This window comes from Pungitius pungitius, chromosome 5 (genome assembly GCF_949316345.1).
Source record: "Pungitius pungitius chromosome 5, fPunPun2.1, whole genome shotgun sequence".
NCBI lineage: Eukaryota > Metazoa > Chordata > Actinopteri > Perciformes > Gasterosteidae > Pungitius > Pungitius pungitius.
In genome coordinates, this window is record NC_084904.1 from 5,243,326 (window position 1) to 5,260,392 (window position 17,067).

The 17,067-nt window shown below is 44.7% G+C and overlaps 1 protein-coding gene across 1 annotated transcript in view; it reads left to right on the forward strand.

The window, feature by feature from the left end:
* Positions 1-15,709, forward strand: part of arid3c (AT rich interactive domain 3C (BRIGHT-like)) — a 50,969-nt gene extending 35,260 nt beyond the window's left edge. Inside the window, exons 3-8 of the mRNA XM_062562258.1 lie at positions 3,278-3,350; positions 9,883-10,066; positions 11,273-11,517; positions 13,080-13,370; positions 14,378-14,467; positions 15,510-15,709. Of these exons, the coding sequence (XP_062418242.1) occupies positions 3,278-3,350; positions 9,883-10,066; positions 11,273-11,517; positions 13,080-13,370; positions 14,378-14,467; positions 15,510-15,688 (1,062 nt within the window). The 3' untranslated portion in view covers positions 15,689-15,709. The remainder of the gene's footprint in view (positions 1-3,277; positions 3,351-9,882; positions 10,067-11,272; positions 11,518-13,079; positions 13,371-14,377; positions 14,468-15,509) is intronic.
* The last annotated feature ends 1,358 nt before the right edge of the window (positions 15,710-17,067 follow it).

The following is a 17,067-nucleotide window of genomic DNA, read 5'->3' on the forward strand; positions in this document are numbered from 1 at the left end:
GACATTGTTAAATCAGAAATTAGCTGTAGGTGTTCAAGTAGAGAAACCTGAGTATGAAAGTATGTGTGTTAACATACTAAAGTATGTGTATATTATTCAAATAATAATGCTATAAGAGTGTTGATGGTGCAATGAAAACATAATAAACATGAATGGAAACATGAATTCCAACTTTTTATGAATTTGCATCTATTCCGTATTTATTTGGGCATTTTCTTCGTTGATTGTAATTAAATCACAGCAAAATCGGTTTCCTTGGGGTCCATACAGCTACAGTGATGTAGCCAATGGGTGGCTGGAATACAGCTTGAATAAATCCACAGAACCCAGATATGACGGCATTTAGTGAGCCAGAATATGTGGTCATTTCACAACATGCACAAAGTAGAAAGTGGTTATTTCCTTCCACGAAATGACTAGCGTGTGATAACTGTTACCATGGAGATAAGCCAACTTTGACGTCCATTAGTAGGACTTTGAATGAGCTTCGCTGGCGAGAGGCTGAGACTCGAGACTTCCATTGCCAACAGCGGCTTGACTGATAGCAAAGAGTCCGACCACATACGGAGCGGTCTCATGAATGCGATGGGGTATAAACATGCAGCAGCAGCGGCGCTCCGTCTAGACTCCGAGTTGCAGGTTGAGTTCCGGCGGTGAGGGGAATAAAAAGGGTCGCACGGCGTTTCCTAGTTCAATGTCGGCCGGTTTCCCCCCAGCTGACCCCGGCGACCGAGAGCCTCCAGGTTCAGCTGAACCCGGTGTCCTTCAGCCTGCCTCAGCCTGTCTGTCTGTTCATTGACTTCCCACACCGAGGGTGGAGGGGGGCTAGGTGGGGGACGAAAACAAAGTGGTGTTCAAGCGCACAGGAATGCCGTCCGGCGGTTTTTCTCTCTCCCACTCAACTCCTCTTGGTGCCTTCGAGACAAGGAAGTTGTGCAAGAAGCTCATAGCGGAGTCAACCTGGCTACTTCCTTGGATGAGAACATGATGCAGTTTGCTGCAGCATGATGCCACATTGGTTGTGGACGGACACACACGGGTGCACAGACTTACTGTGACGTCGTTGCGTTAATAAGAAAAGCCAACTATATACGTCTTTATGTACGTATACGTAACGTAGTTTGCTTTTGGATTCACTTTACCGAGCTTGTTGTAACGCGATTCAGCAGATGTTAGCAGGCTTTAGTGTGTGTGTGTGTGTGTGTGTGTCATCATCTCTATGAGCACACGCTCATCATTGTCTCTGCATATATGCCTTCACACTCCGTGGGCCTCACAATTGATCCCGCGCCATTGTCATCCCCTTTGCATTTGTGCACTTAACATTTTTGCAATGGCTTGCTGTTCCTTTACCTTTCAATATTCCCTCCGCCACCGACTGCCTGTAGTGCAGCACCCCCCCCCCCCCCCCCCCCCACCTCCCCCAACACAAACACACACATACACAGCGCCTCCGGAACCCTCCCCTTACTCAACCCCCGCCCCCTATGGTTTCCCCCTGAGTGCTGACCTGCTCTGGTCCTTTAATATTGGTGACAGCTAATACACTTCTAAATGATCAGTTATTATCTCCGGGGCCTCGTCCACAGGGCCCCACTGGTTCCAAAGGTCATCCCTCTGTCTTCCAGTATTGATCAAGTGGGCCTGTTAACGTGGCTCTGGTCCTTACTGAAAGTGAACATTGCCACTAACATATTTCCATCAGCTGTATCTGGCTGGAGAGAGCCATTTAAAAGCCCCTTTGACACCGCAGCCGCCCCAGTGAATAGGGCTGGATGAGGAGCATAATGGGAATGCCAATAAGGAAACTAGTGCTACTAAAATATCCTGAGGGCCACAGGCCTGACAGACACGGTGAGACCCCCTGCTGAGATGCCATACAGACGGTTTGTGTTGTCAGTCGTTATATTTATTTTCTGAATAAAGAAAGGATGACCGTAAGGCGTCCAAAAGAGCTCCACACGCTGCACCTTCATAGTACCCGAAGAAAAGGTCAACGCCACTTAGACAGCAAATATGCTCTTTTCAACCACTTAGTATTGCATTGCATAAGAAATGTACATCACAGTCTTGTAATTATGTAATAGAAAAACAACACAAAAAGGGTTAAATGTGTATAGTATAGTGTAAGTATAATTTAAAAAGGTGTATAAATATAAATATATAGCCATACTGGCCATACTGAGGATGTCACAAAAATAGAGACTGAGATGATGCTAAAGTTCTGAGAATGTACAGTATCTCACCTGTCACATGGTTCATTTGGTCCGGAAACAAGGAAAAAGTTCGGCTCCACATTATATTCGCACATTTTTTCTTTTGCCTACGAGGTTGCAATTTACATACACTTACATATAAAATGAATGAATACATTTGGGCTTTTGCTGTGGCCCGAGCGACAGTTGTGGAGGTTGTGAATTGATTTTGTTTTCTGGATGTAGCGAGCATGATGTCGCCTGTGTTTTGAGGATTACTGCTTTGAAACCTTAAGTTCTGTATTTTGGACGATGACATCTTGTTTGTTTATTTCTACTGGAAGTGAACGTGAGGGGGTGGAGCTAACTACAACCAAACCCTACATAAAGCATATACCATCAAATAAATTACAATTTGCTTTTATATAAATTAGAAGACGTTGTAAAAATGGTAAACTTTTTAAAACAACGCTGTGTTTGAGACCTGAAGCACACTCTATCTGACTCTACATGAACATCATTTACTAAACAGAGATTTAAAAACATAAACTCATGTTTTCAATGTTTACTGAGGGAATAAATCAAGAAAGGATTAGTCATTTTCTCATAGACTTTTATACAATAAGATGAGTCGCCCCCTGATGGCCGTTAGAGAGAATGATCACACCTAACGTGGCTTACATACAGATGACATTACATTCCACGTTGTAGGTACAAGCACAAACTGGATGAGAGAAAACACCTCGCATCAGGCTTTGAATCACTGTGTGTAACAGTGAGTCACTGGGTCGGCACCGCACACCCAAGGGGTTAACAACGAAAAGCTGAGTGATACACAAAGACATACCTCTCTAAGGTGCCCCAGATATGAGAATGGCAACAAAAAAAAATAATTTTCCTGATATTGTTCCAGGATTTCTTTTGTGTGAAAGGTGTGTGACAGGCCGATCGGTGGCAGCTCAAGGCTACTCCCACATTGTCTACGGGGCAACTCATTGTCCTTGTGTGCGTTGGTCCTAACCCTAAACAGACGCTTAATACCTCATACCCACGTTGAATTGGTCTCTTTCTCTCTTTTACAGTTGTATGAATTGGATGACGATGAAAAGCGCAAAGAGTTTCTCGATGACCTTTTCAGTTACATGCAGAAACGGGGTAAGTGCTTTCCACATTTTTCTCTTTCAAAAAACTCCTAAATAGAAATCCACCTTTTTTTTTGCTGGAATCCTCCATCATCACGATGAATTAATCCATTAATAGAAATACACACTACATGCATATGGAGTCCATTGTAAGGCTGGGTATTGGTACGTTGTACCTTTTAAATACAGGTTCATCAAAACATGGAACTAACGGTCACAGATCGCATCACGGATCGGATCAAGACAAAATAGCAAAAACAGCATATGTATATTGGGTCCAAGGCTCCTGCAAGAGCTAATAACCGGAGAAAAAAGACCGACGGGGGGAAAATGGTTGACACGCCCATGCGTACAGGTGATTGAAGTAATCCGAATCCACTGAGACGGGGCGCAGTGGAGGGCAACACCTCCGAAGATGGCGATCCGTCTTCCTCCACTGGCCTCCCACCTGTGTCACGCTCTGTTTTCCCCACACAAGGGCTCTGTTTTTTTTTGCTTTGTTGGGGAAATAGATCCGTGTTTAGAACCTTCTATGATATGAGGAAGTTAACCGCTGGGCAGAGAATAAAAGGCACTGCCAGTTACAATGACCGTCTATTTTGGGAGAACACGGCTAGAACGGCATTCCTTTGTGATTTTGAATTCCTCGTCTTCTGCACCATGTCTTACATGGTTTGACTTCACCTGCCCGACCCTGACTTACCATGCAATCGACTAGGAGTTAGGGAAAAAACAATGTACTATCTGGAATAACTGATTCGATTTTTGATTAATGATGGATATTACTTTTTTAAGTCATCACTTTATCAATACGATTTTTACTGATAATTAACTGTAGAGAACAGAAAAGTCTAAAAAGATCTTTGACGCATGTACAGGAGAAGCTTTTGCGAGTATGTTCTGTATGTTTTATGTAAACGTGAATTATTTTTCATCACATTCTCCTATTTAATGAACAACATCATTTTTAGTTAAATTGTTTCTATGCATTGGCTTGTGTACGAGCTGTACACTCTTTGTAAGTGACTTTGTTTCAGTGTATAAAGGAAAGGATGCACGATCTTTATAACCGTCAGAACTCCCCAAAAATCCTACACATTTGGACCATTTGACCACATTCCAGGGTGTGCTGTGACAGCCGCAGGAAAGCACACGTTGATGAAGTAATGATGTAGTCGGGTGGTCACTTGGGTTTAGAGACAGTATGGATTGTTGTTGGAGCGTTCAATCAGAGATTGATTTTGGACTTAGTGTAGGGAGACATTGTCAGTGGCGAGCAGATCAGCAGCAGCCTATCTGCACCGACTCGACTCTGACAACTGTGATCAGAGTGGACTTCTCCAAATATCGCAATCAATGTTCCTTGAAAACATCACTGTCATTCTGCACTGACAAAGAAATGTCAGCCAGACCGGCTCGCTAAGCAGAGACCCCATTGAAATGTGTGGAAGCACACAGCGCTCTTACAACCCTGATGATGTGTTGCCTGGTTAAATCCAGGCTTTTTTTAATATCATTTAGGTCACAAGCTTGTGTTCACACTGCAAACACTTTCCTTATTATACAGTATGTGTTCCTGCTAATCTAAGTATAACCGCAAAACTATTTTGCGCAGGGTTTTATTTTTTTAGAAGTGAAAACAACAAGTCTTCCGAACTGAAGGACAAAATACGCTTTCATCCGTACATCAGTCATAGCTTTCCAAAATGATACGTATGAGTAATTACTTGAGGACGGGGGGGTGATGGACCTTCTCACTGATAGGCCAATTCAGCGTTGTGGTTGAGGTCCGTTCGGGCGTGTTGGTTTTAGCACCGTGTACAGCCGTGCAGACGAGGTAAAGAGAGAGGAGCCCCGGCACACAGCCCTGCGGGACACCGGTGTGGTTCTCTAATGCACTGGGGTCCGTTGGTGAACAAGTCCAGTATCTAGTAGTAGAGGGATGTCCTGATGCCAGTCTAACATATGTATATTTTCCTCCTATCACTTTGTGATGTTTTAAAGTGATATCATTTTCATTGTCTTGCATTGTTGAGAGATGCATCAACACTATCACTCAGGTTGGTATTGCTCCCAATACTGAGAGGATTAAGAATATCAGGCCCAACTGGATCTTTTAACATAAATCATGAATTTCTATCTTAATATTGTGTTTCACTATTGCTGGATTCATGTTCCCTTACTTGAAAATTAAATAAGTTCCCTGCAGTAAGGTATGAAAATACCGTATGTGGGGAAAAGACAGAGCTGGTACCAATGTCCCCTCATCGGCGGAATTCAGGACAGTCTTGAGTGTTATTTCATGGCGCAGACAGCTATGGTAACAGCGCACAGCACAAGTTCTACACATATTTTCTCTTTTCCGTAGAACTTTAACCGATGGAAAGCATACAGTTCAGAAAAGCTTTGTAATGGTTTTTCAGTGTCAGAAGGGCTTCACGAGAGATTGCATCAACAGTAGAGCACATAATGGCTTTAATGGCCTCCTTTGTGTGTTGATAAATACCCAGGGTGATTTACTGTTGGCCCCGGACTGTGGTTATTAATTGATTATTATCTCTGAGGACTACCATCAGCACCTTTTCTCAAATAAGTCAACTTTTGTTCCCAACCTAATTGCCGAAGGTTAGTATGTGGCAGAAGAAAAGGCTACTTGAGAGCGGCCAAGTCTTCGATCGCGGGGACACTAAATATTCCTCTTTACTTCGCTGCTGCATCCCGCAATCTTTACTCAGCTGGTGCTGGATGCTTGTTACGTTCTACCTCTGTGCTCATGTTATAATTATATATAATGTATTGCAGTCAATTATCTTATCGCTCATTTGAAGTTTTTAGACTTTTATTTAAGCAGCGTTCTTGTATAGCTGCTCGACTTTTTGTCACAGTTAAACTTTGGTTAAATAGGAAAATACATGGAGGTTTCTCAAAGAAAACTGTCTTGTTATTGGTATTGGTACAATTTCCTAAAATGAAAACATGTTACCCAGCATTAGATACACACAGCGGCGTTTCTAGGTAAAATAAATGGTGGCCCAACAAAACCTTAATAAGGTCATAAAATGACAGAATGATGATTCCACGTCTTTTCTAAACTTATTGTTATGCTGCTCAGTTAAAAGAAGCTGACCAGCAATAGCTAGCAAAAAGATAAAAAATAAAATAAAATAATAATAAAATATATGCTATGGGTTAGTAGGCTAAAGCTGTGGGTCAGTAAGTAAAATAAAAAATAAAAATAAAGATAAAGTGCACCAGCTAAACAGAGCATTCGATACCAGATCCGTTCGCCCCATATCTCACAAATTATTCCCATTTTTTGTGCGTTTTGACGTGAAAGCCAGCAACACAAAATAAACTCGTGTTTGCAGGTAACAACCCACTTACTGTGTTGGTTTTTGCAGTCTTTTTACTATTTTTACTACAATTTACTTACGATTTTTTGGCACACCCTCAAGGTATGCATTTGTCCCGTAGGTGTATGGGGACGGCAGCCCGCGCTGATATCAGTTACACATCACTCACACTCTAGTACAAAATAATCATAGGAGGCTTCGTGGCTGCTAACCCACTACCATTTCGACATTATAACATTCATCAGGCTCCAAATCAATTATTGGTTTGAGTGTTCTCGTGGGATTTGTTGACCAGAAATGATATGTGATGACCGAAGGTGTGTGCGTGTGTGTGTGTGTGTGTGTGTTGCACCCTCCTCTTCCTCGTCTTCACTTTGGGACTGGAACCGAAGTAGATAAACAGTCGGCTTCCCCCCGTGACGCCGCATTAATCGTTCACTTCATGGGTTAAAAGAGCAAAGTCAATGAGGAGGAGAAAATCTCATCCCGTTATTGGCTCGGAGGTGCAAAGTGAGCGCATCAGCGATGAAGCCAAGCATAAAGATGATTACTGCACTACCAGAGCCCCTGATGCTCCACGTTGTTCCAATTACAAACTTGCTTGCTCTTTGCAGCTGAGGGATTAACGGAAGACGGCTGTTACACTCGGAGCAAAGTGGATTTCTCCCAGCTTGTCCACCATTGCTCATTGTCATAATGATACACGACCCGATGAGTTAGTTTGTGCTGACAAAAGACCTCCAACCTCACTCTTTTATTCCTGATATCTCTTTCAGGGAATCAGAGGGCCAAATGCATCACCCTCGGTATTGAAAGCACATAAATCTTGTTTTAAGAGGCTTGTCTCTTCTCAGATTCTGTCAGACAAAGGCCGGGGTTTTTATGTATTGCCTCGGTCCTTGTTTGGTGGGCCAAATGTCCCCCACAAAATCATAGTTTGACAGACCCGCACAAAGGTACATTATCATCAGTGGTCATAAAGAGGAAGCTGAAGGAGGAGAGACCGTAGAACTCCATTCTCCCAGCCAATGACTGCGCTGCTTAAGGACGCCGTCGAAATCACAAATGCTTTTCTTTTTTTTATAACTGGATTGAAATTCTAAATTCTTGGTTTTTGTTCACTTTTTAAATTTGAGAAATAATTCATATATATATATATATATATATATATATATATATATATATATATATATATATATATATATATATATATATATATATATATATATATATATATATATATATATTAGTTAAAAACAATTCATGCTATCAGTTTTTAGCTAAAGTCTGGCTCAGTGGGATGTAAAGGTGCCTTTTGTTCATATGATGACAATTTCAGTTTATTTCCAAATTCACAAAATATACAGGGAAATGAATAAACATTTGAGTTTGAGCAGCCTGAACAGAATGTGAAGGCCTTTCTTCTCCCATAAACAAAAGACATGCTGTTGACTCTTGGTTTGAGTCCCGCCCCTCAAACGCACAGCTTCGTGCAGCTCTGTCCAGGGTGAGACATCGAGCGGGCTGTGCTCCATAGACTGCCGTTCATCCGCAACGCACATTAACAGAGATTTTAGTTGGGATGTTCATGTTGGCAATTAAAAATAAAAAGTGTAAAACAAACTGTGCACAAACAGGAAATGATGGATAGGCACCTCCCTCTTTTCTCCTGCCTAGGTAGCTACTTTGTGATGGACACCTGTTACTCAAAGCCTCAAAGTTTTTAATGCATCAATTTAAGCCATTAATACACTAACAGGAGTGTTGGTAAGTTTTCACAGATATAAGCTATCGGGACCAAAAGCGTTTTGTATCAGACTTTAACAAATGTTGATTTCTGTTTTATGGTTGGGCTTTTTAACATGTGGGCTTGATTGGACTGTGGTCATAGACTGCATAGGAGAGGTGGGAGCAGGCCTTGTGACGTTACCTATCGGTTTGCCGACTGCCACTTTGAAGACTCAAGAGCTCCATTTCAGCCATTCAGCGTACAACCATGGTCATGTTGACCCTTTCTCTGTTCTGTTCACTTGGAGATATGGGCTAGTTTGGAGTTTAAACCGGCCTTATGCATGTGGTTTTTGTCAGTGTCTTCATGTAAAAAAATAACGCTTTTACTTTTACTTTTATTCTCTAACAACAAAAGGATTTGCAAAGTATGGTCATTGGATGAGTGGCACTTCATCTAATGATTAGATTTGCCATGTTGACCATTGTCTCTCTTTAAACCTCATGTTTGTGAACGTTAATTCTATACCTGCCTCACTTTATTTTGTTTTTTTCCTCTGATAACCAAGCCACTCTTGCACTTTCCGTACCAGAGAGCGACGAAGAAGCGCCACAGCTTCACATCCAGCGCTGGCATTGTCTAGCGAGGAGAGGGGGGGGGGGACGTCAATCTTTTGTTCTAATAGCGTCTCATCCGTCCACATGCCAGCGCTGCGAAATAAAGCAGTAATTACTGGACTTAATTGATGTGGTTTTACCACCTCAGACGATACTTCAGAGCTCACCTCCTGCACACTGTACGGGCCTCACTGCTGTTGTTTGCACTATATTTCTGCAGCCATCGATTGCTATTATGGTAAATCCGATGGGCACAATGGAACTCTATCAGCAAAATGCAGGTTAATTATCTCAGGTCGACCACTTTGGAAAGCTCACAAAGAGCCCGCCGTCCTCTCTTTATTGCCTGACATTAAATTGCAAATGAAAATGATTGTGTGACTCCTTTATTTTGCTAATAAGGGGGGCGGGCTGGCGGCCATTAATCAAAGATTACCTCCAATTATTCCACCGATTGTATTTGTGAGACTTAAACAGGTCCAGACTAATTCATCTGCTGTCCATTTCATTCCCGTGTTAATTACCTTTTGACTTTTGTAAAGGCTTGATATTTATGTTTTATGTGAGTTTGTTTTTCTCACATGATTAAAGTTACCTTTTGAAGAGATAATTTCCCTTGTCATAAAAAAAAAAAAATCCATTTACAATCAACGAGGCGGTTTCCAGTGGACGAGACTTTTCCTTTCTCTCTGTTTCTTGAAGTTATATTTCTGCTGTTAACGGAGCTGTCAGACATTTGACCGGCTCGAGATAAATTGGCCTTATAAGACGGCGCGTGGCAGCGCATCGACGGCAGGAACCAAAGTTAATGGGATTGATTGCGGATATTGTGTTTGCTTTCTGCAGGGACTCCAGTGAATCGGATTCCTATCATGGCCAAGCAGGTGTTGGATCTCTACATGCTCTACAAGCTCGTCACGGAAAAGGGCGGCTTAGTGGAGGTCATCAATAAGAAAATATGGCGCGAGATCACCAAAGGCCTCAACCTCCCTACCTCCATCACCAGTGCAGCTTTCACTCTCCGAACGCAGTGAGTACGAGCGCAGGCGATAACCCCTCAGGTGCCTGATAACCCTGCACTCACACCCCCCCTCCCTCCCTCCCTCCGCCCCCCCCCTCCCCCAAACACCCGGACTGGCCACAAGTGTTCGGCGAGAGCTTCTTCCTGCGTGCTTCTCTGCTGCAGCGCTGCACGCGTGCTCCTTCACTGTGATTCATGGTCATTACGGCCTCGTGGATGGCTCAGCATTAAATCTCCATCCTCCATCCAAGCACAGTACCTTCTTCATCTGATTTCTGCAACTAAGGAAGGAATCCGTGTTATTTGATCCGAATGATGAAACATTATGCAAGTTTATGTGCCTGAAGGACTGAGAAGGTGTTGAAACCCTCGAGCTGATTACTTTAGGGTGTCTTCCTAACTAGAGAAAATACACATTTAGGTTTATATATGTGTAGGAGCTAGAATTTCAGAAAACTTGTAATCCCAAATAAATGTATCCTAATGTGGGAAAGTTTCCTGGTTATATTTATTACTTAATTGGTTTACCCTGTTCTCCTGTAGTATATATGTGCATGATTTGATTTTGTGTGTAGCTGGACGATGCATTTTTGTATATAATATAATATAATATAATAGGAACAGTCATAAGCAGCATGGTCCATGATTTCTGCCATGTAACCTCTAGATGACATCAGTCAGCAGACCTCATTTGGAGACACGGCTCGCTGATTTGAAGTTTTGGTAAAGAGGATGATGTGTTTGCCATTTAGGTTGAACAGGAGAAATCCACCTGGTTGATCTAATTCCTTATTCTCGTTACTTTTCTCATTTTCACAAGGATTACAAAAATCAGCCTCCTGGAGAAAGCTGCATGTTAATGCAGAGTGAGCCTTCTGCGACGCGCTGCAGATCCTGTTTGTGATTAAAGGGAAGCTGTCGAGCCCTGTGGTTGTGTGTGACAACGCGGGCTGAGGAACTACATGCCACTGTTTCATCATTGCATAAATTGTGCAAATGTGCCTGAAAGCCAAACATTCAAAGCGCAATTAAATCCCTTTCCATTTCTTCATGTAAACCCATGGAATTATTTTAGTCATTACATGGCTTCAATGGTCCTTCAAGGGCCTATTTTTTCTCCCTCTACTCTCATTCCCGGCCTGCGAAAACCAATTGATTTGATTGACCATATGAGACAAAAGGCCTGGTACATCTTTGATGTGTTCCTCCCTGCAGGTATATGAAGTACCTCTACCCGTATGAATGTGAAAAGCGGGGACTGAGCTCCCCCGGAGAGCTTCAGGCAGCTATCGACAGCAACCGGCGGGAAGGCCGCCGGCAGAGCTACGGCTCGGCCATCTTCAACTACTCCCCCGTGGGCCCCCCCTCCATGCTGTCCTCACCAAAGATGCACATGTCCCATGTGTCCATGCCCACTCACAACAGTGGCCACATCTCACATGTGCCTGTGATCAAGAAAGGTAAAGAACGACACGCGGTGTGAGCAGAGAGGTCAACGTCCAGCACTCTGCCGCCCTCACTTTCTCCTCTTCACAAATGTCCTGCTTTTATTCAATAATTGATTTAAGTTGGGGGTTTTTTAAGACACTTTCCAAGAACATTGAGAGTTATTTCACAACGTTGCTTTAGTATTCTGCCCTCTCCCCCGGGGGGCTTTGAACCCTAGAGGGTATTTAGGGAGTGGAGAGAGTCACTGTGTGGGGTGGAGCTCGTCGCCATGTTGGTTTGTTGCAACCAAACACGCCAGACTCGGTTGTTTTTTTAAATCTTCTTTTACAATGTTTACTAAAATAACAAATCAAGTGACCTCTTGCCATGGGACGGCCACTAGACAGAATGCCAGTTTAAGTTCCTCCTGCAGGGGCGAAACGTTCCTCAACAGGACTCACAGCGCTCGCTTTAATGGGAAAACACTTCAAAAAGATCAGTTTAGTCGACGGTATCTTAAAAACCCTCAACGGTTATTGTCTCTGTTAATGTACTAATTGAATGATGATGATGATGATGCACGATGATGATGTATTTTACTAAATGTGTGCAGGAATAATCTGCTACACGATCATGCGTCAGTTCATCCTCAGTTTATTCTGGCCATGATGCAAACAGCGTGCCTGATCTTAAATAAGCCAAATCTTTTTCTGTCACTCTGAAGGATGATTCATTTCCTCCTCACCAACTACTTTGTCAGAATGTTCCACGCCGTGAGATTATTGCGTGATTGTTATGAAGAAGTCAGCAGGTTCACATGTCAGAAACGAATGTCACAACAGCTCTTTATTCATTCTCGTGCAACTTGCGGGTAGTATGGTCATTTCCCCTAAAGAGGAAACATCTTGCAGGACTTCCTCATACCTTCAAACACACTCATGCACAGGAGCACTTTGATTACAGATTTGAGCAAAAAAGGGCGGCGGACATATCTGTCTGGCGTGCCAAGGAGACGCTGGCGTTGTTTTAGTGACGCCGATGAAGTTCATCTTCAAGGTTAAGCGATTGAATGAGATCCATTTATAAAACAAATATAATGCTTCCTGAGGCCCAAGGCAGCAGCACCAAAAGAAGGTGTCCTTTATTAATGTACACACCGGCCTGTGCTAAACCATAGTCAGCCGAGGCAGTAACCATGTCAGCTGGCTCTCTGCTTCCCTTCTCAATGGGACGTCCAGTCCAGATGGTTTCACGACGTACCACTAGGATCTCTCCTTTCATGGTACCACTTTGCTGATGGATCCAAACCCACACTACAAGCTGCAGTGAAATATATGTATTGTTATTTTTCTGCTCCACATCCAGAAGGAGAAAAATATGTATCTCTAGATGAACATTGTCAACTTCATTTGATAAATCCTGAGCTGTTGATTTTATTCCACACTAAACACTAAAATGGAATTCTGTGAAAAGAAACCCTCCCAATGATTGACACGATGTGATGATTGTACACAGGCACAGGGACGGGCACATTTCAATGAGAGCCGTCTGATGACAGATGTCACCTCCTTAATAGTCTTCTTCTCCCCAGAAGAGCCCCTCTTTGGCGGGTGCCTGCCCAGCCGGGTGGCCCTCCCCATGTCGCCCGGCGGCCAACACGCGGCGGCCATGGCCACCCAGGCGGCGGCGGCGGCTCAGACGGCGGCGGCCGTCCAGGCGGCGGCCCTGGAGCAGCTCCGGGAGAAGCTGGAGAGCGGCGAGCCGCCAGAGAAGAAGATGATGACGGTGGCCGAGGAGCAGCAGAGGATCATGCAGCACGCCCTGCAGCAGAACCTGCTGGCCATGGCCACCCAGCTGCCCCTCAACATAAAGGTCAACAACAGAGGTGAGACGCTCATGGGGGGGGGGGGGGGGGGAGTTTGTACTTAATATGTGTTTTCTCTATTGTTCCTCTGCATGAAGCTGAATGCGCTCAAAGACTGCAATACGGTGTTTTTTATACTTTAGGTCAGATTAGAATGTCTGATTTTGTAATGTTTGCCTCCCGTCAGACTTAAGTGGGGCACTGTGTCGGCCTCAGTGGGTGGCAGGAAAAAAAAGAAGAAAAAAAAACATAATGACCCCCCGCCGGCTGTCTGCGATCCAGCTGTGCGATGCCTCCACCGCTAACGCGCCCCCGTAGTTCATCATATCACACGTGTAATTTGATGGGCTCATGCACCACAAGATAGTCATGAAGAAATAGTCCTCCCGGTGAGTAGAAAGAAATGCCCCGTCCAGCCGAGGGGGGCCGGCGGCCGCGGACAGCGCCGTCCCCGTGACAACGCCATAAGTCACACAGGACTTAATGATAGGGGCTTAAGTAAGAATAAGGGGCCTATCTGCTCAAGTGTGATATCATTTCTGTCTGCATCACCGCCTCTCTCGTATTAGTCATAATAGCCGGCTTTGCGCTTGATACGTGATGGAAAAGAAAGGAGTGAGAATCTCTCTCGGGTTAATTCCCACGCTGGTCGTCTGGCTCCGGCCCTCGCGTGTAAACACTGTCATTTAAAGATTACAACCCAAAACACTGTTATTTGTCTCCACCCAGATGCACTCTCAAAAAGACGGGTTTTCATCAGACATTTTCTGTTGAATAGGCGACCAGCGGGAAGTTTTGCTCTTGGATTTTCCTCAGCCGAAGCGGGGGACCCGTCCATAGCGGACATGTGCAAATGGCTGTAACATCTTTTGACAGTTCTGTTTCTCCCCAGAACTCTTTAATAAAGCTCTGCTTATCCTGTCACTCTCTGAATTATCACCAATACTCCAGCGGGCGCTGCTCCCGCTCCTTCTGTTCCCTTTCTAAATGCTCATATTGAGTTTTTTCTCTGCCCCCTCTCCTGACAGATGATAGACAAGAGACCGCATTGAACCTGTCTACCAGCGGCATTAGCAGCATCAACATGTCAATAGAAATAAATGGAGTTGTCTACACAGGTAAATAGAGGGGCCGTTTGCTGATGTAATTGCAGGCAGGAAATTCAATAAGTTATAGCAGCACCCTGGTGCTTAGTCCTCTACGCAATTTGATGTCTTTGCTATAAAATCCATCGTAATGAAGTGGCAGTCCAATAGAGTTAAAAAAGTTAAATATCTCAAAATTGGGACTGTGGATTTGAGGTCGATGGGGCTTATTGTCTTATGTGCCTGCAGAGAGTGTGTGTGTGTGTGTGTGTGTGTGTGTGTGTGTGTGTGTGTGTGTGTGTGTGTGTGTGTGTGTGTGTGTAGGCGGGGGTAGCTTGTTTCTTGAGGTAATTACTCCCTCTCCGCTTTAACATAGACCAATCATGCCTGGAGGCCGTCACATGACATCAGAGCCGCTGTTAAGCTGAGTGTTGACTTGATCATGGACACTCTGTTGGAAGATGTCTTTATCCTCTATTTAATACTAAAGACTAAAATTACATTTCACTAAATTACCAGTTAAATTGTTTAATTTCGTTTGTCTGAATGATTTGCCCAGAGGTTGTGAAGTGATTTGCTTGGACATAGTCACGTCGAGCCGAGTCGGCTTTATTCACGTAGCCATCACTACACATTTATCTTACAATCTTCACAAAAGAGAGAGCAAGTGGTGTGTAAAAATGTGTTAAATTGCTCTTGAGGACTCAAGACTTCATTACCATGAGACTCCGATTTCAGTGGGTTAGTGGGTCTTCTAACGTAATACGGAGTGAAAGGTATAAAAAGACAATAGTTGTCTGTGCTGTGATTCCATTTGTGACAAAAAACATTTCCAATAAGAGAAACATGCTGCAGGTTCAGAGACCAAATCCATAAGAACGACGTGGACGTGCTGCAGAAAGCCAAAACCACGCAGAAACACACAAACCCACACATGCTTTGTGTGTTTTCTGTGTCATTTGCAGGACGTTTTATTGCTGTTGTTTTGGATTTTTGTCTCTCCCGAGGTTGCGCATGTTTCTCCCGGTGAAAATGCCCCCGGCCGCCGTAACGCTCGGTGTTTGCCTGTCCCCAGGCGTCCTCTTTTCCCGCCAGTCGGCCATAGCGGCGATGACGGGACACCGCGGGAGACACGGCGACCGGCAGACTCAGGGAAGGAGGAGCCCCTCACAGTTCCAGCCCTCCTGCTCCTCCTCCTCTTCCACGTCCTCCTCCTCTTCCTCCCTCCACGGACACAGAAACCCCTCCCCCTGAGTTTCCTGTTCCCCCCTCGAATCCCCCCCCTCCCCCCCTCCATCCATTCTCTCCCCAAAGACACCGAGCAGTGAGGAGACATCAGACATAATCAGCAGAGAAAGCCACATTCAAGTTGTTGTGGAAGGCGGTTTCCTCTCCAACCAAATCCACCTGATTCCTCGTAGGCCGGAAACTAACAGGCCACAAATCTTCTCCCCCCCCCACCTCCCCCTTCTCTTCATGCTTATTGTGTTTCAAGGACGTTTAACCCGTGTGTATCGTCAGAGACATCCGTTCCACGTAGAAACTTTCAAAAAGCACATCCGCTCAAGGTGCGAAGCCCCCCCCCCCCCCCCTCAATGCAAAAGCCGTCAGCATGACCATTAAAATGGAGAAAGTCCCCCAACTACTACTGCTACCCCCCCCCCCCCCTCGTACACTGCTGTTGTCACGCCTGATACCAAAGAAGGAAACCGACCCATCCGAGGATGGAACTCGAAGGTTGGAGCTCTCCACCAATTCTGCACATAATGCCAGTGTCTCATCATCATAGCGTGTCTCGAGTAGCAAGCTGGAAGGAATGAGGCTTTAATCAGTCCACAGACAATCAGCAACAGGTTAGCTCACCAGTGACAAGCTGCGTGTCCCAATCCCCTAGTATAAATAATCCCACCGACCTGCTTCGTATCGACCTCTTCTTCCTCCCAACTCACCCAAAGACACAGGCCTTTCCCACTGGAGAGCGCCGTCTCCAGAGAGATGGACTCAGGGGCAAAGTCAGAGAAACGTGGGCAGCGTGAATACCTCCAATGTGGCCACTTAAAGAGAGAGGTACGTCCACGGGAAGACGCTGGTAGCACCACTTACTGTCGCTAGGCAACCAGACCCTGACCCCTGCAAACGAGCAATAGTGTAGAACCACCAGAGAAATGAACCTTACCGACGGAAGCAAACAAACCAAAGTCAGACGTATGGCTCACAGTAGCTCGACTGCTAGCGTTCCCAAAAAAACAATCCAACCACAAAGTACATTTTTCGTAGTTATTTCATAGCACACATTTGCCGTTTCATACACGTTTGGAAGTTCCTAAACTCTGCGGCACAGACTGGGCCGGAGGCTTGAATGGATTTCCTCATCCGTTTTCCGTAACTATATTGCGATCGACATCATTGCTCCGCCGGCACCCGGGGGGGTCGCGTCGTGTCTCTGGGGACGTTGAGTGAAAGCCAGGACCCACGACCACGCAGAAACGGGTTTTTGATAGCGCCATTTAGACGCATGAAGAGCACAGCGCTGGCAGGGCGGAGGCCTCATTGAGCTCAGAGCACTTCAGCCTGGAAGGCAGCAAGTGAGCAGGAATACAGGAAGCGACAAAGAGACTTGTAGCGTGCAGGAA